Raw genomic sequence first — 25120 nt, 5'->3', positions numbered from 1 at the left:
CTATGTAGGGCTTCCAGTGAATCTGAAAATATTTTGTAAGAAAAACTGCTTGCAGGGCATCACTTCAACAAATGCACATTTTACACATTTCTAATCTTAGGTAATGTTTACTTAACAGCGAACACTAAACACCATCCAGCAAACTTGGTTATACTGCAAACGGTAACCTCACTAGCCTGGGTTATTTATGCTACGATCTATAATCATACAACACACGGGCAGTGCACTAGCTGAATAAAACAATGCAAATGACCAAAGGGCAAGGTGTTTTGGGGTTTTTTTGCTGGACTGCCTGGCTGCCACGGTTACAAAGTCCAGCGGTGCCACTTGCCCCTGGGTGAAGGCCTCCAGCCGTGCACGCAGCCAACCACCCCGGCCTTCGGGAGGTCCGCTCCCGCAGCCGGGCGCTCCTCTGGCGGGCGGCGAGGCCAGGCTCGGCGCTTCGCCCGCCGGGCGCAGGCGGGACGCGCTGCCGCCGGGGCCCACCCAGGGGGACTCGCGCCACCACCCCGCTTCGCGGCCATCGGCCCTCCCGCCGGGGCCCTCAGGCCCCGCCTTGGCGGCACCCCCCGCAGCGGCGGCCTCGGCGGGGGGCGGGAGGCCGCGCACCCGCGGCCGCCGCCACGGCTCCGCCGCGGGGGACGCCGAGGTTTCGCGCAGCCCCGCCAGCGGCGCGGCGCGGCGCGTCCCAGCTCGCCACCACGTCCCACGCGGCGCCGGGGCGGGCGGCGGCGGCCCTCCCGCGCTGCATGCCGGGCAGCGCCGGCCCGGCGGCCGCCCCGGGGGCTGAGGGCAGGCGGCCGCCCCCCCGGCCGCCCCGCGCCCTCTAGTTATTTTGATCCCGTCAGGAGCCCGTACCGGCCGGCGGCGGCTGGGCTGCGGGCGTAACGCCGCCGTGACGCAGCGCTGGGAGCACAGCGCGCGCCCCGCTGCCCAGCCAACCAGCGGCCGAAGGGCATAAACAAACCGGCGGGACGGCGGCGCGCGCCACGGCCGCCGCCACGGCTACGGCTACGGCTGCAGCGCCCGCCCCGCCCGCCGGCCCGTTAAACCGCCCGCCCAACCGCCCGCACAGCGGCCGCTCGCCTCGCCTCGCCTCTCCCTGCCGCCGCCACCGGAGTGAGTGTCCCGCGGGGGGCGCCCGCCCCTCCGCCGCTGCCCCCCGCTCGCCCTTCTGCCCTGCCAGCGGTGGGAAGCGGGCGGTCGCGGGCCTGTGGCGGCGGGGAAGGAGGGCGCCCAGCCGGGCGGCGGGGGCCGTGCCTCCTACCGGCTCCTTCCGAGCGGGCCTCGCCGGGCCCCGGCGGGAGAGCGGCGCCCGCGGCCCCGGGGGGCGTCGGGGCGGCAGGTGGGGGCAGTTGGCCGGTAGCGGCCGGGGGTTTCGCCGCCCTGGCAGCGCTGGGCGCTGGGGAGGCTCGGCGCCGCTCTCGCTGGAGTGTCCCGACGTAACTTGCCCGCCTCTCGCCGTGCGCTGCCTTGGCTCTTAGGCGTCTGCACGGAGCCGCCGTTCTCTCCAGCCTCCCGTATGCGGTGAACGTGTCGGGCCGCGCGTCCCCGACTCCGACACGGGCAGGGTCACGCCGTGCCCGGGGCGGGGGGCGAGGGGGCGGGGGCCGTGCCCGGCTGCCTCGCGAACGCAGGCGCCTCTCCCCGAAAGTGGCGTTTTCTGCCCCTTCGTTATCTTCCGCGGCACAAAAAGGGCTCGCGGCTTATGGCTGTGTGTTTTGCAGAGAGGTGCGTTAATTAAAAAAGATTCAGCTACGGCGAAAATGGTGATCGTAATTAGAAGCCAAAACCTCTTTGGGACATGATATTCACTGACCACTGGTTATTTAAGGTTACTAATACATATTGATATCTAAGAATGCTAGTATATTGGTTGGATTAGTCATGCACAGTAAATTGAGAGTGAAGTTTCAAAGTTTGTTGGATAAAAGTTCCTAACTTTAAAGCTTAACTAATTTCCTTTAACTTTTGTTTTCTGAGGGGGGGATGGTGGGGATCACAGGAAGAAGATAAGGGAGGTTACACTGTCAGTCAGCATTCTGTCCTCAAACTAATGTCAGGCTTGCCTGATCGCTTTCACATTTTAATCCTGAGTTTAAAAAATGTTTTTAAAACCGTTCTTCCTCAAAACCATCATTTTTTCCAAGGCACAGCAGTAAATTCACCATATTCCCCTTTCAAACTGTGCAACGCCATTTACCTGCTATGGGTTTATTGCTGCTGTGTGTGCCAGTGCTGCACCTCTCAAGTAGATTTCTGAACCAGGTTTTTTTTGTTGGTGGTTTGTATTTTTTTTTTTTTTTTTTTTTGGCTGTGAAGTTAGTTGTGAAGCTCATTGACAAGCTGATGACTTGACTTCAAGCAATTTTAAGGATTTAGAGCAGTTTAATGCAGCTTTATAGCTTTTGATCAGATGGCATAAACCAAAAGCAATTTAAATGGAGAGAGCTTGTCTGGCTGGGAGGATCTCCTGTGCAAAACTTCCTGTAAATGCACTGATAAGGAGAAGTAGATTGAGCTTGCTGTGGTAAATGTATAAACAGGCAAAGATCAATATGTAATGTGCAGAAGGTGTGACGGTTGATCAGTGCCAGTAGGGAATGGACATGTTGCTTCCTTTACAAATGTATATTGTGTATTTTAGTGTTATTTCAGGTTTACAAGCAAGTATTGAAGTCTGTCAATACTTCGGGTGGTTGCTAAGAACGTGTATTGATTGTAGATTGTCATAAATATGTATTTTAGTGGTAGAAAAAAGTAGATTGGATGTGGGTTTAGCATGACAATACCCTATTTTCAAAGTTTTCTAAAATCCGCATCTCTATTAGCAGTTGATTTGATGATGAAAGTGGTTAAATAAGAAATGGGTTATATTACTGGGCTCTTCAGCGTGTTTTTCTTGAAAGAGTAAAGCTTCACATTTAAAGCTATGCGGTTATTTCACAGATGCTTAAAGGTGTACTACTGGCGTCAGACTAGAGGTTCCTAAATCGTGATGTACTGCTTACTTCTTAGAGGTGTTTGAAGACTTGCCAGTTAAATGGTAACTCATGCACATGTGCAGAACTGCTCACAGGCCAGGAAGCTGCTGATGCTCAAACAGAATAAGCTTGCGGATGTGCGTTAAACTCTTCCTAGTATACATACTGGACAGTTTACAGTAGAGCTTTTAAAACTTAAGTATTTCAAAACCTATTTCACCTGCAACGTGTGGGTAAATGTAAGTAACTGCTACAAAAGGGATTTCAAGTTATGGTAACACTAGATGAGTGTGTTACTTTTATTACTGCAATCTCTGTTACATCATGTCTAAAAGGAGACTCGGGCTCTTCAGGGCATTGACTGATGTCATGTTTCTGAAATAATACTTGGTACGCTTCAGGGAACTGAAGTTAAAAAGATACCTTTTCAGTCATGTCACAATTTAACTTTCTAAAGTTAAATCTTTAACTGTCTTCTTGTTTAGCAAGAACTTGAGGTAGAGTAAGCACTTTGTGCTTGCAAATGACTGTATCAGACACACTAAAGTAATACATGTTTCATAAATGGGGCCAACTTGGTATAATCTATTGCTTTAGTATCAAATTCCAAAATTATCTGTTCATGTAGGCTGACATGATTTACAGAAGAGTATGACCTAGGAATGAGTAGGGCACCAAAAAAATTACTGCTTGCTAGCCCTAACAAATGCTTTTATGTTGCCTCGAAATGATATGGTGTATCATGCTTGTCTTATGTTGTTGATATATGAATCTGAATAATATGTCATTTTCGTTGTAGGAACTCTTTTCACAAACTTTATAGTTTGAAACAGATTGCCAAGACAGTTGAACTAATAGTCTGCTAGTGATTTGCAAAATGGCAGGTTTTGAAACTGGGTCATTTACTGGTGCCAGCTGTGTATCAATGCCACAGTGATGTTGCAACTTTGAAATTCACTATCAGTGATCTTTTCATTAACATAAAAATGGAGGGTTAGTTACCTTCTTGGTATACTACTGAAAGTCTTCTCAGAAGTGTATGACTAGCACTAGTGCATGACACTCATGGAAACAGCTCCAAGTACTGATGTTCATTTGTTGGGCTTTTTTTTTAACTTGTGGTCTCACTTGAAGTATTAATGAGCTGTGTAGATGTCACAAGCATGCTTTGCTTCCTTTTACTCCTCCTGGATGTATTTGCTGTGCTCCATATTGTAAGGAGAGGAATGGTCTTGTATTTAGATAGGCTTTGGCCAACTGACTGTTATGAACGCATAACGTTTCTCAAACTGCCAAACTCTTTCTTGAAAGCACTGTAAAGGTTGAAATGATTTTTCAGATCCTAGTTTGATCTGTGGAATTATGGAACACTCTGTGGTATTTGAATGCTTTTTTGTGTGATTAAAAAGCCTCTTGGAGCCCAGCCTCAAGCTCAAGAATGTCAATGCTTTCATTTTTCTAAGGCTGTTCATATCTTTAATAATAAAGAACAACTCAAATTGTAATTCTCTGTTAAAGGGGAAAAAAAAAAATCTTGTAAAAGGGGTAGCAAGCATCTATGCTTAGCCAAAAGCTTTTGAGATCAGTCCATTGGTTTCCTAAGTGGGGGGAGTAAAATCTTGGAACTGAAATATTAGGTACTTGGTAAAATTTGGCTGTCAGAATTGTAGGTGCAGTATTAAAATGTGAGGCATGGCATGGTGGTAGGCCACAGTGAATCACTGGATACATCTTTAAGTGTTGCAGAGGTGGGATGATTAGATCTTGCTGTAATATGAATAGCTATATTGAAACGTCCTACTGAGTTAGCAATGTTAACAACTCTTCTAGACATAACTGAAAAATAATCTATAGTCTCATGTATTTGCAGTTTCCTCTACAACCTCATTTCTATCCATTTTTTTCTGTTCTGTGGAAACAAATGTAATTCACGAATAAACTTCCGTAAATAAATTTCATGTTGTCACTGAAGTATTTCAGTGAATTCTAACAGCAGAATTTCATGGATCGTGCTTTCTTAATGTGCTTGTCAGCTGGCCACTTAATTGCATGCCAACTACAGTTGGACAGGAAAAGTATACTTGTTGTATTTTTGTTGTATTTGTTGAACAGGGAGAGAGGAGTTTGCAGCCTTATTTCATAGTGATGGAGAGCTTCAGCTGCTGTGGCTAACTAATTCCAGCCTCTTTTCATCTTTCTTTATCTGTTATTCTGGAGTGACTAATAATTGTGTCTTGACAATATTTTCTTTTAAATTGTATTTCCAAAGGATCTAGCTGCTATTACTGCAACTTGAAAATATGAAATGTTTTCAAATTGTATGGGCAAAAAGAAGTATTTTGCACCATTAACAGCTGACAACTTAATAAAGACGGTTTTGTGCTGTTTATCTGTCTATCTATCTATATGAAAACCAAAATATATTGCAGTAAGTAGACAGAGACTGAAAGCGCCAAGCTTTTGACTGACAAGAGTCATCCTGCAGTGCACTGATTTTTTTTTAAGCCACATACAGTAGTGGGGTTTACACACTTCCAGTATTAAGCCTGTTATAGTCTGGTGTACTGCCAAGAGCGCTATCCGGTACTGTAAGTTCGTGTTATAGCATAACTGAGCACTTATCTTTGGTGCTATTTTTCTATGAACATGTATCTTTAATCTTTTCTCTGAGTTTCAGGTTTCAATTTACTGCATGTTCAAGTAGTAATAGCACAACATCTCTCAGCTGTAACTAAGCTTTTAAGCAGGATAACTATGGCGTTATTGAGTATTAAAATGCATTTAAAAACACAGACACAAAACCAGGAAAATACAAACTTACCTTGTTATTTAATCATTTAAAGAGAGTAACAATACTAATTACTTATGGTGCTTTAGATGTGACTTATGTGGTTTTTCTAGATCCATGGTTGTGGTCTGATCAGAGAGTGTGAACATCAGCATCAGGTGGACTGGCAATTTGATGTCAAGTTTGTTTTATTCTTAGGATACAACCAGTTTCATATTCCTTTTTTGAAAGAAATAGAGTAGGGTAATTTTTGTATGAGAAGAATGCTGTTCACTGTAACCCTTTGTCTTCGGTAAACTTGAATAAGAACGGTACCAGCTTACTTGCTCATTCTCTTTCACCTCTGAGAAATGAAATGTAATATTCCTTTTCAATAATTCTTTTGGGTAATGGTCATAATGGTGACCATTTACCATAGCATTGGTAACATAGCATGGAGCATCTTTAGAGCACCTGTACAGGTTTGTCCTTGAGAAAGTTTGTAATTCAGCGATAAAAACAATCTCTTGAAACTTCCGTAGATTCTTATGTTCTTCTGTAATAGTAGTTAACAAGCAACACACTTCAACTTCTAAAATTTACAGTTGTTGTCAAACTGTAAGGATTCCTTTCAAACAGCACTTTCAAAAAGTATGTATTATTTCACTACACCTCTCTATCATAGGACATCAGCATCGCTAGACACCTGTTTTCTACAAAATTTATAATCACTGATGAAATAACATCACTCTCAGTCTTCTAATCCACTATACTTTGCATGGAAAATTTGCAGTTAGCCAAACATTCCTATGCCAAAAAACTAACTTTTACAGTAGATAAATGTTTTGTACTTTGGAATTGTGTCATGGGGATGTGCACATTGGTTATAGCTACAGGGGGCAGTGGAAGGCTTAAGTATGTTTCCCAGTTCTGCCTCCTCCAAGGCATCCTCTGTGTTGTGCTGTAAGAACACGTGAGCCTAATGTTTGAAAACAGTACCAGCCACAATGTTGGGCTCATCTTGCTGTGGAGTAGACTGCTTGTTGAATCTCCAGTAGATTGGGACTGAAATGGTACTACTTGTAAAATAAGAAATAAAGCTGTTTACCCCAAACTGGAGCCTGCATATGCATAATATCTACTTGCTTTCTTTCTCAAATCATATGTTTGTCAGGCTGCAAGGGTAGCATCTGAAACAGTTTTGGAGCACTACGCTATTCCTGTATCTCCCTCCCTCTCCACCTCCAGATTTTGAAGGCCAGCTTTTAGAGCCTTCTACTTGTTTTTTCCATCAAATATAATCTCTCAGGGACAAATGTATTAGCCTAAACTAACTGTTGTTTTATAGATTATTCTGTCCTTTTGTAGTTCTTGTTCAAATACTTAAGATAATACAACTTAGTAAAAATATAAAGAAATAACACTGAGTTCTGGGAGTTTTTTTGGCACTAGTTTCGCAGCTAACAGATATGAATTGTTGATTGTTTGGTCAAACACTGTTTTCATTCTTATTTCTGTGCTACTTTCCTAGGAAACCTAGTAACTAAAAAGAAGCCAGCTCAGTACAATTTCAGATGTGGCAATGGCATCTGCTGTAATCAGCTCAGTTCCTACCACTGCATCTCGTTTTGCTCTACTACAAGTCGAAAGCGATACTGATTCAGAGCCTGGAAAAGGAAGAAGTGGACGAGGTGCCAGTAAATTTCAGGCTTCAGGGGGAAAATCATCTACAAATGAGAAAAAAAGAAAGAAAAGGAGAAAAAAGAAAGAACAGCAGCAGAGTGAGGCCAATGAGGTGAAGTGATTATATTTTCAGTAGTGGGTAAGGTTGTTATCTGATAAATAACTTTTGCTGTCCCTGACAAGTCATTATTTTGAGTTTTTTATGAAAAAAAGGCTACTTAGTCACAGAAACGGCAATTCTTTTTTTTCTTAGCTTTATTAAGAATTCTCTATATAAAAGTAGGATACTCCCTACTATACAAGTTGAAAATTTTTAAAGAGAATAAATTTCTACGTTTTACTTTTTTGACAGTACCACTTGAATAATTAATTTCTGATGGAGGGAATGACCTTTCTAAAAAGTATTTGCTAGGAAACAACTTGTTTTCAGAGGTTTGTAGGGAGTCAGTTGTAGTTGCCTGCTTGGACAGCCAGCATGCTAAAATTCAAAGGTGCTTTCAAGGTTTTTTTCTTTTTAGGGGATAGCTAGACCTACCTGCTCTGTCAGAAAAGCTTTAAAATTTGGTTTCCTAAGTTGTAATTTTCAGGTTTATCCATCACTCCAGCCCTTTAATCTATTAAATCCAGAGGTTTGGTCATGTCCCGTTCTGTCCCGTCCCGTCCTGCCCACCCTGGCCCCCCCGTGAGGCTGACAGGTCAGTAGTTCCCAGGGTCCTCCTTTTTACCCTTTTTAAAAATGGCTGCAATGTTTCCCTTTTTCCAGTCCCCAGGGACCTCACCTGACTGCCATGACTTTTCACATATCATGGAGAGTGGCTTAGCTAGTCTGGTGAGACTGTTTCTGTATACTTGTTAACATTTTGATTAATGTTAAAACTAACTGTTTTTCAGCTCAGAAACCTTGCTTTTAAAAAGATTCCTCAGAAATCTTCACATGGAGGCTGTCTGTCTCAGCATGAACAAAAGCTGCACACTGCAATGCCGAAGGACTCTCAGGAAGAAAACTGGCAGGAGTGGAGACAAAGAGATGAGCAGGTACAGCCTACTGTATTTAGCTGTCTTTGGCTTTCCTGAAATGTGTTACTCCATGAAGTTAAATCTCATGGATAAAGAGAGATGGCTGGAGAGGAAGCAGCAAAATACTGCCACATAGAAGGAAAGGGTTCAGTGGAAAGTCAGGCCACATCTGTCAAATATAGTTTAGAGCCAGCACATGCTGCTCTTTGCACACCTCATAGGTGGACTGTCAATACTGGTGTGTGGTAAGAGGAATTTGTATCATTTGGACAACAAGTAGAAATACTTCCATGGAAGGATGGTGAAATGCTGTGGTGGGAGCAAAGCTGGGGATGTTTTGGTGGAGCAACATAAAGGTATACAAGTAAACCAGGTTTAGTAAGTTTTGTTAGGTATGAAATAACTAGTTCTTTTCTAGGTAACAAAGAGCACTTGAACTCTGAGTGCTAACTGTCCTTTATCACACTAGGGTAGTCCTATCAGTCTAAGAACCTCTGTCTTTTAATGTTAGAACATGTTTTTGGCAATAATATTGTTAGTAGCATTCATTAACACTTGAAGAATACCATAGAGATAAAGCAAAGTCTGACCGTGCCTGTATGAAGGCGAATGTAGTATTTTCTCTGTGTTTCTTCTTGCCAAAGCTACCACAAACAGAAATTACACAGCGAAATGCACTTAATCCAAAACAGTAAAATAATCTTCACCTTGAACAAATACAATAAGATAGTTTGCTGTCCTTGTGATGTCAGTTAGGAAGACCACTTACAGTTAAAATTTGCCTTTTTGGTTCTTGACTTGAATTGAGCATTTAAAATACTCCTTTTTGATACTGAAGAATGTATAGTGATTTTCTTGTATGGTGTTTTAAATTATATGAATTGTCTGAATTGTTTGCAGTACTTCAACTATTTTAGAGCAAAATAGCATAGATGGACAAAGAAAGAATTTGTTTTAGTCCATTTTTTTCAGATGGTCCTTAAAGAAATGTTTTGGTACGCTTCTTTCTAGATTTCTTTTAAATAATTGTCTGCTATGCACTCATTCACTGTGGATAATAGTTTGGGCTGTCTTGTTATGCTTGAAGATGCCCTTCAGAGTATTTAACTTTGCACAAACTTTTTCAAGGCAAATTGCTAATAAGTGACACAAACTGGAGTTAAAAAGTGTTTCATGAAGCTGTTGAACTTCTATGCTGGCATCTACTAGGATGATATTTTCTTCTACATAGAAATTTTCAACTTGCGTCTCACCAAAAAAGATGGTATTGAACTGCTTCTTGTTCTAATTAAGAGACGGTACAGAAAGCCATATTGACAAAAGACTGACATTAGGATACCATTCTTGATTATTTTGTATGTTGCTAATACTTTGGTATAGGTGCTTCTTTAAACGGAGTATAGCCAAATTCTTAACTTCACAGGCTTCTAGATGGTTGTCCTAGGAGTGGAGTAATGACCTAATAATCTTCTTGAAAATTTCCACATCTAATTAACTTCAGAATTACTTTTTAAGGTACAGATTTGCTTTGTTGGGTACTTGCAGGTTTTTTATTCTATGTGGTAAGAAGCAATTATTTTAGGCAGAAAAGAATTTTAGAGTCTAATTACTGGGTGGCAAAATGGTCAGACAAAGTAAACTCAGTTATAAACAATCAATTCTTACTAATTTCAGTCTTACTGACATATCGGCTCTGAAGTTACCTTGGGATTCTTTTATTTTAAAAATAACTTTAGAGCAATTACTGTAATTGTAACATACAATAGTTATAGTTCTAAAGACATCTCTGTCCCATTTTTTATGAGAAAAAGGAATAGCCAAATGCTGTGACAGTTCTTGAGGTTGAAGAATAGACTGTTTTGCAGCACAGCTACATATTGAACAGCTTTCTGTGGTCACAGTGGACTGAGCATAAAGAATGGAGGTACAGTGTAGATTGTGAATATTTTTCCAACAAATCTTGTCTTAACTTTTCTTTTGCTACACTAAACATTTACTGAAGTGGTTGACACTATTAGATTGCAGTGTTGATATTTTGTAAACATGAAATCATTAAACTTTGTTTCAAGTTACTGGTATGACTTTGACATTATAGGTTTTGAGTCAACCATAGAGGTTACAGTGAACTTTTTTGGTTCATAAATGGTTTAAAGGATTGGGTTTTAGATCTTAAAGTGCCAAAAAGTTGCCCAAATGGCTTTAAACTTACCTTTAACTTTACCCAGAAACTCTTAAAAATGTGACTGTTGGAATCTGATGAGTGGGAAAAAAAAATGGCTACTTCTGATTCCTGTCTTAGAACAACAATCAATATGTTTGCCATGGCTCAAACTATATAACATGGAGTGCATGTCTCATTAGGATATTCTCAATAAAATATGCATAATCAGTAAGATTCCTTTTAAAACTGTTATTTCACTGTTTGTAGATGCTGCCCATGTATGTATTACAGGCAGGCAGTGTATTAGCTTGTTTTTTCTTAATATGAGGGGGAAAAAAGGACACAAGTAAAAATGGTGAGGAATTCAGTTTAATTATAGCGTATGCAGTTTTAGGCTCTTAAGGAGATTAATAGAGGTCTGTGAGTCCCCACTGATTTCCGCAGTAGCCTACTAAGAAGGTAGGAAAGCACTTGTGACCCTGAAATAAAAATTAGTAAGTAAAGGCTAGTGTCACACAAAGAACCATGAGCCTTCAATATCCACAGCTATGCTTTTATTTTTTCTATTTCATATTATCACCAACAGTTTCAGTAATAACTTGTCCTATTGTCCTGTAATCTTGTTGCCCAATTTGTCATAACAGTTCCATTTCAGCTTATGCATTCAGTACAGTGTTTGTGTATCACTTCTGTTAAATTATTATTTGTTATGTTCTGTAAAACCATAATTTGAAGCATCCATGGATAACTCTGATTTAAAGAATTATGATCTTAAGGTAAATTTGATTACAGGTACAAGGTACAAGTATTAGAGACTTGATGCTCTGAGCGTAGTAATGAGTGAAGAAAAGCATATGCTTTGGAGTAGGTCTGAAAAGGAAAATCTGCTGAGCAATCATCTGTCTCGTCAATCTGAGCACAGGGACTCTTAAACTGATACATTACTGAGGGCCACAGGTAGTTTTTCCTCACACTTGTTCAAAACATGGCCCATTCGGTTGTATTCTCTAAACAACCCAAGAGGAAGTTGGGTAAGCACTTGTCTAGCTTCTGTGTAGTTCAAATGCTAAATGACTTGAAATAAAATTTTGGATGTTCATCCTCTAAGCTCTTCTTTTTCCCTTCCTATGACTGTGCCAAAAGCACGACTGCAGAGTGATGTACATCTGCATTGTTCCATCCCACTGAAGCTGCCTTGCTTTTATTGGGGATGTTGCATGGTACACATATGTGTATGCAGGGATTACCCAACAGTTGTCTACTCAAAATTAGGCGTTGTAGTCTGCTACACTGAAAAACTTGACATGAACATGATGAAAAAGGAAATGGGAATTAAAAAAAAACAGACTACCAAAAAGAGAGCAATTAACACACAAAAATAAGGTAAACTCACAAGAAAGATGAACTTAGGATTTTTACCTTTGTGTGTCTGAAAGTGCTAATTTAGCACACAAGCTCCTAAATAATTATCAAGAATTAGTACTACCACAATGTTGTTATAACTATTAAACAACTGCAGAAAAATTGCATTATGCGATCTCTAGTACAACAATAACCCTATCATAATTTACTTACCTAGCAGCCATTCAGTTCAGGGCAAGACAGAGTGTTCAAAGCTGGCTATACAAAGGTCACTACTTCTAATAGGCAGCTGAGTTGAAAGCTTTAGACCTGAATATTCTCAAAGCCAGTCATCTCCCCCATAGTTTCCCAAGCACCTTCAGTCCTGCTCCTATGCACAGCCTGACTGTCGCAGAATAGCTAGCTATGGGGTCACTACCACTTAAACCTATAAACAAAAATCTAGAAATGAGTTCCTTTGCATAGGTACTGGGAGTGCACATCCAATAGGCAAGCTCTGGAGTACGCCTAACAGTCATAAGAAATTGAGACCCATGCACAAAGCTCTTACAGTGATTCTCTTAAAAGCTTTGCTGAAGAAAGACCATGCTATTTACGTAATAGCTGCATAGTTAAGACAAATGTTAATAATCCTTTAAAAGGAAAGTGCCAAGCAGTGTGGTAATGTGGAGGGCAAATACAAAAAGAGGAACTCTTCATGAACTGGAAGATGCTCTTTGTGGAGCTGACCTCTATGGAAGCAGGGAGATGCTGTTTCTCACCCAGCGGCGAATATCACCCTCCATTGCAGTACGCCATTTAAAATTTACCTCTTCATTATCAATATTGTATTACTGGACAAGGGAAGCTATGGATATCCTCTTGGATAAGCATGTGCCAATTGAAGTTTGAACCTTCCTGCCAATCAGTTTTTCTAGCTCAGAAAAGAGATGCTTTTATTAAATCTTATGATACAGTCAGCATGATTTTATGAAAAAAACAACATAGGGACAGCAGAAGAGTTCAAAGCACTAATCGACGTTTGATGCAACCTTGACTAAACAAGGTATTCTGTCAAGCAGACCTTTCAAAAAATTACCATAGAGGTGGAATAATGCCATTTTGTTTGGGAATTTGGCATTCTCAAGTCTGCTGAACCCACTTTGCAGCTAGTCCCCAGTCTTTCCCGTAACAAAACAAAAACAAAAACAAAAAAAAAAAAAAACCACAAACAAAACCAACAACAAACAAACCAGACTTTTCATAAGCTTCCAACACTTCTCATCTTCATCTCAAAAGAATACCTTACCTCTTCTTCCTATTACAGGGACCTCCTGTAAGTGTTAACTACCATCTCTTGCTAATTCTAAGAGTGGTGCTGTTGTGGGCCTCAAGATAGTTTAACTGATTCTTCCTTTAACACATATTACACCAACACAGGCATGGCTTCTCCCGCTTTTCCTTTACCTTTTTTGTCTGTATCTGCCCTTAATACAACAAATTATTTTTAAAAAGCTATACACAGACCCTATCAAGTTTCTATTCCTAAAGTGGTAGTAGTGATATAATAAGCTGGTACATGAGCAACAGCTGATGAGGACTTTAACACCCTCCACATGAGGCTTCATTCTCTGTCAGAATTCAAGATTCAGGGGGCTGAGAGGAGCAGGATCTCACTGCTAAATGCCTAAAACACTTGGGCAAAAACAGTTCATTGATTTTTGGGGAATTTCAGTCAATTTAGTTTATTGTCAGTTTCAAACCTAATTACTGATTCTGATGCTGAAAGAAAACAAGCACTTAAGGAAAAAAACACCCCTTGCTGCTGCAAATGCTCTCCTCCCCCGTCTTTGTTCTCCTTTCCCCTTGCTGCAGGCCAAAGGGGCGCAGGAGTCGGGGGTCCGTTTGCAGGGGCCCCTCCATCGGTAACTCTGGTGAAGCTCGGTCCCTGCTGTCCGCCACTGGGGCGGCTGCCCCGCTCCCACCCATGCGTGCAGGCCTTTGGGGTTCTGAGGCGCCTCCAGCCTGGCTGCCGCAGCAGGTCCGTGGCTCTTCCCTGCCTCCCCTGCTACAAAAACCTTGCCAGTGACTCCCAGTGCAATCAGTCGATGCTAAGCTTGAACCACAAACCAAACACAAAGCTAGGAATGACAGCACCCCAAAGTCTACGTGAGATCTTGTAGCAATTTATGCTGAGAGCACTATTTTACTGTGTTTGAAATAACCACTCAAAAAGGGCTGGCTTACTGTGGCAAAACCTAGAAGCCACTCTTTGGTTTTCTCTTATGCAAGACTGATCTTATGAATTGTTGAACAATTAGGAAGAATGTGTGTGCTCTTACACCATATAATAAATCACTTTTAGGCATATGTAAAGCATATGAGAACTTGTAAGGTTTTTTTCAGAACGTGGTTCCTATAGACAAGAAAGCTAGCGTACGTCACGCAGCCCAGTTTGAGCAAACTGCATTAAGACCACTTAAGTCATTTATTCACTGTAACAGCTACTGTAGTTTATTCTGGAATGAATGAAAAATACCTCAATTTTTAAATTCAAAGAACAAGAAAACAATGGTTAAAGTAATTATTTTTACTAATTAATATTTCAGTTAAGGGCATGAAAAGGAGAGAGCTATGATGAAGAAAAAGTCTTCCATTTGGCAGCACATCACACGGGATTGTAGTGATTCCTTAAGACAGTAGACCTTAAAGGAACAGAGTTTTGCATTCAGAACAACTTGATCTTAGTTAACTTTGCTGTAAACAGTAACATAGGTTATTAGCTGTTTATGCATTTAGATTATCTGCTATCTACCTCAACTATAGCATCTATATCCTCTAGGTAAAGCTCTTATTTTGGCTTCATTGAACTGTTGCTGTTACTGGTCTACTCAGTTAAATCCTTCAGCCCTCTGTGCAGCAGGAGCTAGACTTTCCTGCACTTTCCTATAACACAAGAAAAAAGAGATATCCCATCTTTCATTCATGTTGTGTTGTTCCGAGTTCTTTTTCTTAATAGCTCACACCTAGAAAGCTTCAAATTTTCTTTCCATATCCCAAGAAGACTTACGTACTTACTTTTCTCAGACATGAAAGAGAAAACATCTTGAAATAATTCAGGTTTTCTTAGTTCTGCTCTCCTTTTAAGAAAAAAATTAGTGCACTTACTTTAATCTTTTCTCTGCAATGGATGAGCACTTAGAATTTCTGGTGGTCTACAATGACCATTTTCATGTTTCAGACTAAAAATAAAAATTATTTTAAAGAAGGTCATGTAAGGAAATCATGAAGGTGGTAACTGTATTACATAAAGATGTGCACAACTTAGTGTATGCTTATATCCATCACAAAGTTTCCTGAAGCTAGATACTTTATTACTTAGGGTACAGAAAAGTATATTAGCTGTTAATAATGCCGTATGTCACATCAGTGAAACTTAGCTTTTTGGCAATTGTAGTGATACGTGTATTGAAAGTGAAATTTTAGCGTGGTCTTAGTGGTTTTGTCTGCCCTTTTTTTTAAAAACCTAGTCACATTAAATATGTTAATTTTGTTTCTTCAGCTGACATCCGAAATGTTTGAAGCTGATCTTGAAAAAGCATTGCTGCTAAGCAAACTGGAATACGAAGAGCACAAAAAGGTATTTGCAGAATTCATCCTAATGTAAAAGCTGTACAAGTTTGAGGCTCGCATTTTAAAAATCAAGCAAAAAAACTCCTAAAAGTACCATTTTCTTCATGTAAATTATTTGCTTACACTGTTCAGATGTTTAAGAGTTCAGAGAAATATTGGATTTGAATAAAACCATATATAATAGTATTGGGCAGTTTGTTTTGGTTTTTTTTAATTGGCCTGTAAAGGTGGAAAATTAGTTTTACTTTTTCAATTTTCTAGCATATAAATGCGCTGAAATTTTTTAAGAGTACAACAAGAGATCCTCACCTTCCTCAGAAAAAATCCAGCACACTTGAAGAGTACAAGAATCAAAGCACTGTCTCCTCCTTAGGCTTTAAAGTGTTAGTTATGGTTGAATCATTTGGATTTTTACTAACATCTTTTTTCTGTTTTGAGTATAAATATTTTAGTTCTAATAAGCCCTGTACATTTTCTTAGCTGGTCAGGATGCTGTTTTCTGAGTGATTCTTATGGAACACTGAAGAATTGTTCTGAAAAACTATGCTTAGATGAAATTTTTATTTCTAACTGGAAGTTGCTTCTTATTTGCAACAAATCAGAAGCCAATGAAATGTTACGAAAAGATGTAAATTTAAATATAATTATGCATCATAAAGAAATAAAAATTCAGTTTTTTGAGGGGGGAGAGTACCATAGTTCTTGAAAACCAAGGATAAATTTTTAACTTACATACTAAAAGTTCTTTTTTTAAAGTGAAAACAATCTTCAGGCATAGTAGCATAGCATCATTTGTAGACTTTTTGAGAATTACCTCTGAATAACTTAAAATATATACTATGTATTCAAAATATACAGTATATGAGTATGCTGAACAAATTGTGTTTCTATGGAAGAAGAGCTCTCCATTTCCATCTTTGCTTTTTATATAACAATTTTTTTCTTAAGAAGAAACATTTCTAACATTTAAGATTATTTTTAATCTTAATTAAAATATTTAATTAATGAGTATTTAAGATTATTTTTAACAACTGAGACATTTCATTGATAATTTGCTAAGAGTGTTAATGTAGATGTGTGGGGAGGTGGGACTCTGGTTCAAATGGGGCTATCATGTACCAGGCTGTCTGATTTCAATAGGAGTAAGGTCAATTGGTAGAGCATTGCTGCACACTAATAGCTCTCGACTTCTACTGAACGAGTAAGCATATTTTGAGAATAAAAAGAAGGTACAGTAGACCTGTGTTTTGTAAAGAAAGTGCTAACCTGCATTGTCTAGCACTCTGCCTTCCTACATTTGACTATCATACATTCTCAGTTTACGAGTTTCTGGGTAAAATTTGATGTAGGTGACTGAGGAAGTATTAGGCTGATAGTTCATTCGCTGTTTAGTGAAGAGCAATGCTCTACTTCAGAGAACAGAATTGATGCTTAATTGCTGATATGTCTTGCACTCTTTAAAGCAATCTGAAGCCTGCAAATTACTGTTCAGGCTAAAATCTCCTTTAGTACATTATCGCTATTTTTTCTCCTTTATAAAGCTTCAGGAAAAAAATATTTGGGTATTGAAGAAAATTATACCAGTGGGACTTTATTCTTCTAGGAACATGAAAACGTTGAAAATACTTCACCTCAGTCAAAGTCTGTGAATAAGAAAGAGAAAAAGAACCAGCAAGGAAAAGACAAACCTCTCACTGTGTCTCTGAAAGACTTTCAGTCAGACAGTAATATAGGTATGCCTTATCATACCATATGAGCTGTCCTGCTTGGAATTTTCATAGTGTGTGTGCTAACAGCAAAATGCTCTTCTGTCTCTGTTCATTAATACTGTGTTTAAACAAACACTAAATGAGTTGTAGTTAGTGTGTCCTACCGAGTCCAAAAGCTAAGTGTTCATTATATAATAATGGACTAGTTAGATTAGCTGGAAAAAAGAAGAGGTTAAGGAAAACATAATTTCATGTAGTATCCCTGGGGTGGGTGGTGGACTCGAACACTCTTAATGTGACTTTTTTAAAAATCTTAAGTGGTTTTTCTTTTGTTTTACTAAGTTTGTACTCCTCAGGCAACTGAGTTTCTCTGTTTCGTGGTTAATAGCAAGTCATTGTTTGCCTTTCTTCATGATACTGGCTTTTATTAAGATAAGTAAATATTGAAATAACTTACATATGCTCATTATATGCTTTATTTATACGTTTAAAATTCCTTCATCTGTGTCCATAGAGCAGAGATTCTGAATTTTAGTGAAGAAATCAAGGTAGATGCTAGAAAAAGAAAAAAGTGATTTTGTTTACTAAGGTTTTCCTTTTAAGGATGTTTTTATCTAAGTCTACAATATTTATTAAACACATTATTTCCAAATAATCTGAATAGAGGAAAAAGAAAGCACAGCAATCTGGAAGGCATGGAAGGCATTCAGGTATACAGTGAGATACGTGCTATAAAAGCCTAAGTAGACTTCAAAAGAAACAAACCAACAAATTCCTTATGTGTCTGTACCAAAGACATTGCCTTCCACTTTAACTGAAGCAAACAAATACGGGGTGCTGCTTTTGATTAAATAGTCTGAAAGATCTGGGAGAAGATGCAAATTCAGTGATTGATGTAATACATAGTTTATAATCTTGGCTTCTAATGCTTTACTAATGACTTTTTTTGTTGTGACTTGGAGAGGAGAGTTAATGTTGAAGAACTCCAATAGATGGGGTTTTTCCCTCACTTCTCAAAATGTCTTGTTTCAGTAGCCAGCTGTACAAGATTTGAGTAACTTATTGATGTCATTTTTTTCTGTTCTTTTCAGATAATCTTGCTAAAAAACATGAGGTAAGTCTTATTCAAGCTAGTTTAATAAAAAAACCCGTAACTCTTATGTTTACAAGGTAATTATTTTGGCACTTTCTGTAGCAACAATCAGTTATACATTCTGAAACTGACCGATTTCTGTTTGGGAAATTTTTACAGATGCAGATTTAATAGAGACGTATGTCTGCAGTTCTTCTATCCTGAGAACTTAGTATTGGCTTTCTTAGAACTACCTCTTGCTGCTTTAGTTTTCAGATAGTCTTTGATGCAACTTGCAGATTTGAAAGCATGTTACAAAATACAAATTGTAGTACACAAAAGAGAAGAAAATATAGATAAGAAATAGATAATATAGATAAGAATGCTACTTACATTGATACTACTACGTTGCGGTGCAGTCCAGAAATATTAAAACTCTTAGAGGGAAGAGTAGTTGACAGTGAAATAAAATACAAATTAGTGTAGTGATAGTGCAAAATTATTAAATTCCAACCTCATGCGTCTGTGTAATCTCATCATCAGCTAAATGTTAACTGTTAATTAACTTCTAGGCTCTTCAACTGGTATCATATTGTCTGGGTGGAAGTCACAGTGTTCTCAGGATAAAACAATATCTAGATGTAATACTTTTCCATGACTTAAGCAATTGTTTTTAAACATGTTGATGTCTAGCTCAATATTAACTTATATGTAAAGGAAGATATGTTATAGTACTTATTTTTGACAGGAACCGAACTCTTCCCAGCCTTCGTTGCATGATGGAGGATTTTTCAACAGGCTGGAAGATGATGTTCACAGAATACTTGAAAGAGAGAAAAGGAGAGTCCAGCTCACCGATTACAGTGAAACAGAAAATGGCACATCTCATGAACACAACCAGGCATGTATAACAGCAGTCATTCTGAAGTGAAGATGTTTGCCTAATGAAGCTTATTCAATGATCAGAAGGCAGCACCTGAGTAGAAGAAAGCGCAAATCAAAAGCATGATAATCTTAAAGAATTAAAAAACCCCACAACACTGTAATATTTTTATCTATCTGAAGAGGTATTTAAATGACTTAATTTTTTAACATGAAACACTTGTGATTGATTGAAATAATTTTTGCTCCACAGAAAATGCCAATATTTATTACCGCATTTCTTATTCTTTTGGTATCTATGCACATATACCTCTTTAGTTTTGATCAAAAATTCTCTTCTCAAACAAGCAAATAAGTTGCTTTTCCCAAGAACCGAATTCATATGACTAAATTATTAAGAAGTGATGTTTTCTTGCTTATAGGAGAGTGTTTTGAAAGATGGAAAAACAGAACGCCTAAAGCTCGAGCTTGAAAAGAAAGATGCAGAAATTCAGCAACTGAAAAATATAATAACTCAGTGGGAGGTATGTAGCTGATAATACCTTCAAATAGTAGACAAAGTTTAACATTATTAAACATTTGAAACAAAGTATTTATTAAAATGTGACCAATCTGAAGAGATGATTTAGACTGGCCACAGATCATGTATTTACAGAGCAAATTATTACTTCAGTACCACATGAAGCAGTCTTTCTTGGTAAGCATCTAAAAATAATCAAAAGAATCAAGACAAAGCATCCAGAAATAAACTTCATATCTGGCATATCAGTCACTACTTGTTTTCTAGTATTGCTAGTATTGTTGTTGTAGTATTGTTTTCTAGTATTTCTAGTATTGCTGTTTTCATGGTCAAAAAAAATAAAGATGTAATCTAAGACTAGGCAAGATCTTGAGCAATCTGATCTGCCTTGGAAGTTAGCTCTGTTTTGAGCAGGAAGCTGGAGTTTCTTGGGTCTTTTCCAACCTATTTATTTTTTAAATTCTACTTAGCTTTTCTTGCATTTAAGAACTACATATTGTTGGAATTTTTTGTAGATTCAGTCCAATATTTGAAGTGGTTAAAGAAATCAATGAATATTTTGTCAGGTTTAAGAGAAGTTCCTTTAAAGCTGCAGCATAACAAGAATGGAGTCCTGTATTTTGTTATATCTTTTCCTATTACATACAAGTGAAATTGGAAATCAGATTCACCATATGCTAAAACACACCAGGAAAAAAGCAAGCTTTGCTTGTTAATAATTACATGGTATTGCTTATATAGCAATTCTCTGGAGTAGCTAGAGAAAATGTCTCTGTCTCCCTGTTTTCAGACCATGTTAGCATTGTCTGGATAGTATCTAGAGCAAAAAGGGGAAAATTGCCATGAGGAACTGGCACTGAAAGAAAATACAGTAAAGCAGCATAGAATTATTTTAAATTATTTTATTACTGTTTTTATTCGTTGCTTAAGGTAGACTGAGCAGGTTGACTGATGGGGAGTCTTCTGATGCTTCAAAGAAGTACTTTTACTTGTAGTAATAGAGACGTGAACTTTATTAACAGCCGTTTTCACTGTGTACGACAGTTGGAATTCCCAGGTGATGCCTTAAAGTATAAAACCATTCATATTTACCACTATCAGCACTTGATTACATTTGACAGAATAAACACTATGCATAAGGATACTGGTGAGGTGATGGACAGCTGTTTAATTTTATGAACTTGTCCAGAGACTTTAATACAGTTTTAGGTGGCCATGAAAGGTCTGGCTTATATATAAGTTTAATTATCCTCAAGGACTGGTGTGATACTCAAAGTGGAAGATGGTAGCTTCTTTATTACAAAGAGTATGTCTGAAATTAAACTTTTTACAAGAGCCTACAAGAGCAAACTGTATGAAGAGACTTGTGACAGGAAAAACAAGTTTGCAGCTAAGATACATGGCTAGAACTGACATTGGTGGCCAATTAGGGAAACGACTGACTTACGAAGAAAGTGTGGTGATATCAGATAGATTGGAAAAAAAGCAAAAATAGGTTCTTGAGTAGTAAACTGTAAGTAAGTAAGTAAGACTGTACTGTAAGTAAGTAAGACTTGAAAAGGAAAGAAACTGTAATGTAATAACCATAACTGCTGAATAAAATAATCTGTAGAGCAGTGGGGTCTTGTCCTACTTGCCAAGTAATATGGGAAACTGTTCATATTATCTTGGTATCTAGAAAGTGCATTACAATCGTCGTAATTTTTCAGGGGAGAAACCACAAAGCCCTTGATGCAACAGGCCTATATACTTCAGGCAGACCTGAATGGTGATTCTTGCACTATCAACACACTGACATAACTTTCTTATTCTAACTTGCCCTAAGCCTTGTGCTTGCCTTTTTTTCTTGACGCTGTTATTAATCCACTTCTATCATGTATTCCTTACTTGGGCTGTGGTTTAATTAAGACACAGATGATCTTAAAGATCTTTTACAACCTAAATGATACTGTGATTCTATGATGCTATGATTAGATTCTCTGCAGAAGTCATCATTTTAAACTCTTAAGTTTGACTCTTAGTGATGATTATTTTATAGAACACTTTTTTTTTTTAGTAGGGTACACATGTAATAATTCAATCTCTTTAATACAGGCGAAGTATAAAGAAGTCAAAGCAAGAAATGCACAGCTTCTGAAGATGATGCAAGAAGGTGAAAGTAAGTAAGAGTTTTATCAGGAAACTTAAAAGTTCTTTTTAAAGCATGGAAGGAACTTCCAAAGCAGCTTTTTAAAAATTACTTGACTCAGTGACAGCTATAAAGAACTAAGCAGCTATTAATTTGCAGCGCCTCCAGTGAACTACAGCATTTGGTGGCCCACACAGTACTGCATTCTTTGAAATATAAACTGTTCAGTTATGCTTTAGATACAATGATTCGTCGAGTTAGACTTTCTTTTGCTAGTGACAGCTATCTGTTCTGGACTGATCTCATCATAATATCTGTTTAGAAACACTTGAGGAAACTGTTCAGTTCTTGCATCTTTGCAAGCTGTGCTTTGAACTGTTGGAAACATCATGCTACACCTAAGCAAGTCTTTTGCCACACAATGAATAGCAATAGCTAAACCACAGGATTATATATGCAACTGTGTGATAATTTTCTTCTGTTATAACACTATTCAGAGTTTTTATGAAATTCAGAGTTTGTTGTCTAAGTTTGGGAAAAAAATTCATATATATACACTCATATATATGTAAATATTCTAGGATCTTTATACTTGTTATGCATAGTTATCCTTTAATATTCCTAATCTTGGTTGATGAAGTTGTTTGAGCCTATGATGCTAGCCACACCAATTTGTTACAAAATTGCCTTTGCTTTTCAATTTCTTAATTTAGCTCTTGAATGTAGTTTCTTCTCTGGAATAAATTTTCAGCTAAAAAAGCTCTTTTTTTTTCTTTAAAGTATGTTTACAAAACTTCTGGCTACGCTAGTTCAAATGTTCATAATGTGATTGATCGTTGCAAGTTTTAACTTGGAACTTTACTACTTCAGGTCAGTGTCTGAGCCAAGATGAAATATTTTCATCTTGTGAGGAAAGAGGTGAAGTTCTGAAGGTTTTTTCTTTTTTTTGGTGGAATAGTAACACACTATAAAACGAGCAATTTTCTGTTTTTCTACAGACTGAGTATTCTGTATTTTGGGGCAGAATTCACGGCAGAATTGAGCCTTGAAAAAACTTCATTTCTTCATATTGAGAATTTTAAGTTATCCACAGATATTTCACAGACACTAGCTAAATAGTTTAAACATCTCCATATTTGAGTAAATAGACGTTTCCATAGCTATGATTGAGCTAGTATGTGAAACTTATGATCCCAAAATCTTCATTCATTGACAAAATTCAGTTTTCTGATGGACTTCGTTCACAATGGATATCTCTAAAATCCATGCTGCTTACAGGGTTAAGCGTGGCTAAGTAGTGCAACATTGGGGTTTAATCTCCAGAACTTTTCAAGCTGCTACTAATGGCACTGGTAGCTAATGGTTGGGTTTGATTTACACCGTCTACTGTTCTTTTAGTGAAGACTGCATTATTTAGAGGTCACAAAATAGTGAAATAAAGTGATGTCACAGTGCTATTGCAGATGAAGACCTGTAAATCTATAAAGATCCTCATGCTGTATCTTTCTCTCTCTGTAGTGAAAGACAAAGCAGAAATACTCCTACAGGTTGATGAATCTCAAATTATCAAAAATGAATTGACTGTACAGGTAAGCAAGGATTTCTGAATGTAGAATTTCATGGGTATTTCAAAGATGCTATTTATTTAAGGCAGTGATAGAGCAGGGGAGGGAGGAAGCTGACACAAAAACTTGTTTGAAGCAAAAAATGTTACATTTCATCCTTAGCCCTGCACTTCCTGTGTCAGAGCACATGTATTATGTAAATCTCCAGTATGACTCACTTAGAACTGTTTCTGGAAAGACAGCAGAGCTCAGCATGCATGAAATGATTTTGCCCTGAACAGCACCTTAGGAGTATCATTCTCTGGTAACCCAAGCTAGGAAGCTCAGAAAGGTGCTTCAGAAGATGCTTCTTTCCTGGGTGTTTTTTTGGTTGGTTTTGGTTTTGGTTTTTTGTTTGATGTCTAGTCTCAAGTTTATGAACACAAGTGAGCTACAAATTACTTAAGACATGTCAGTCGGCAAGTCACTGTAGCAGACAGTATGCAAGACTTTTATGCATATCTTTTGGTCCACAGCGCCTATTTGTTCTAAGCCCTTGACTTGTCTTAAATGTCTTACATATAACACACTACTATTTTTTGAGGGTGATGTAGTAAGCTTATCTGTGTTGCATGATACTACATCAGTTAAGAACACTTATGGAATAAACTAATGCAGAGTCCAAAAGTTGGAAGAGTTTCTAACTTTATAGCTCTTCTATATCATTATACAGATAAACCAGTAAATGTTGCTTGGGAAATAAAAGTCATGAAGGAATACTTTACTTGTACTTTCAGTTCATGCACAATGATAGTGGTAGTCACTCTTGAACTCAGCATGTATTACCTGTTTGTCCAACACAATACTAATGAAGAGCAACATTGACTTGATAAACTCACAGACGTTAAGGATATTTTATAAATTCATATTCTATATGTTTTAGGTAACTATACTTCATGCTGCATTAGAGCAAGAAAGATCCAAAGTGAAACTACTGCAGGCAGAATTAACAAAATATCAGGTAGTTATTTTCTGTGTTTCTAAGTTTACCTGTTCTTGATGGAGCTGAGACTATGATGGGATAATGTGCTCTGAACTGACCTATTAGCTCTAATTCCTCCACTTAAAAAAAAAAAAAAAAAATCGGTTCATAAAGCACAATAGCAATAAAGCACAGTGGGACAATAAAGTCCCGTAATAGTTGTATAATTTAACAGAAGTATGCAACTTAACTCCTGAGGTTTTTCCTTGTTAATTTATACTACTTTAATATACAAAGTAACTGCAGATGTAAAGTGTCATGTCTAGTATATTAACTAAAGGTTTGTTTTAATTCTTTCTTACAGAGTGGGAAAAAAGGGAAAAGGCACTCAGAATCTGACCAGTGCAGGTGATCTCCTCTGCCACCAGATTCAAAGCAAAAAAACATCCAATCTTTCTTCAGGGTTTTGCAGAAATTTATATATTTGTTGTACAACTGCTCAACTATGCAGGTTTTGAAGAGAAATTAACAATTACTAGTTTGTTTAACAGTCTGAATAATTGATTTGTTGCACTTTCTGCTACAGAAATATTGGAAAAATAGTATTCCAGGAGAGCTGAAACTAACTGTAATGCCATTAGTTTTTCATCGTTCAATAAAATTTACTCTTCCATTTCTATGTTTGAATTCTTGCTTT

General features: G+C 38.3%; 1 protein-coding gene across 3 annotated transcripts; it reads left to right on the top strand.

Moving 5' to 3' along the window:
- Nucleotides 1–951: 951 nt before the first annotated feature.
- Nucleotides 952–25074, top strand: GKAP1 (G kinase anchoring protein 1). 3 transcript variants are annotated; one of them, XM_082336033.1, is made up of 12 exons: nt 952–1119; nt 7283–7546; nt 8326–8469; nt 15516–15593; nt 17190–17319; nt 18387–18409; nt 19116–19268; nt 19672–19773; nt 21864–21927; nt 23416–23486; nt 24385–24462; nt 24788–25074. In XM_082336033.1, exons 2-12 carry the CDS (start codon nt 7334–7336, stop codon nt 24833–24835), a joined length of 1104 nt encoding a protein of 367 aa, XP_082192159.1. In that variant the 5' UTR covers nt 952–1119; nt 7283–7333; the 3' UTR covers nt 24836–25074. The 3 variants fall into 3 exon arrangements, with proteins under 3 accessions (XP_082192159.1, XP_082192161.1, XP_082192160.1); XM_082336035.1 differs by having other exon boundaries at nt 24385–24465; nt 24790–25074; XM_082336034.1 differs by lacking the exon at nt 952–1119 and having other exon boundaries at nt 6611–7546.
- The last annotated feature ends 46 nt before the right edge of the window (nt 25075–25120 follow it).

The sequence above is a fragment of the Platalea leucorodia genome (genome assembly GCF_965183815.1).
Source record: "Platalea leucorodia genome assembly, chromosome: Z".
In the NCBI taxonomy this organism is placed as follows: domain Eukaryota; kingdom Metazoa; phylum Chordata; class Aves; order Pelecaniformes; family Threskiornithidae; genus Platalea; species Platalea leucorodia.
The sequence above is the reverse complement of the archived record's forward strand: the minus strand, read 5'-3'. Positions and strand labels throughout refer to the sequence as shown.

Excerpts from the sequence above, each read along its gene's own strand:
- GKAP1 (XM_082336033.1), top strand. The coding sequence starts at position 7,334 with ATGGCATCTGCTGTAATCAGCTCAGTTCCTACCACTGCATCTCGTTTT. Across the intron at positions 7,547-8,325 it reads AGCAGAGTGAGGCCAATGAG|CTCAGAAACCTTGCTTTTAA; the intron begins GTGAAGTGATTA and ends ACTGTTTTTCAG. Across the intron at positions 15,594-17,189 it reads AATACGAAGAGCACAAAAAG|GAACATGAAAACGTTGAAAA; the intron begins GTATTTGCAGAA and ends TTATTCTTCTAG.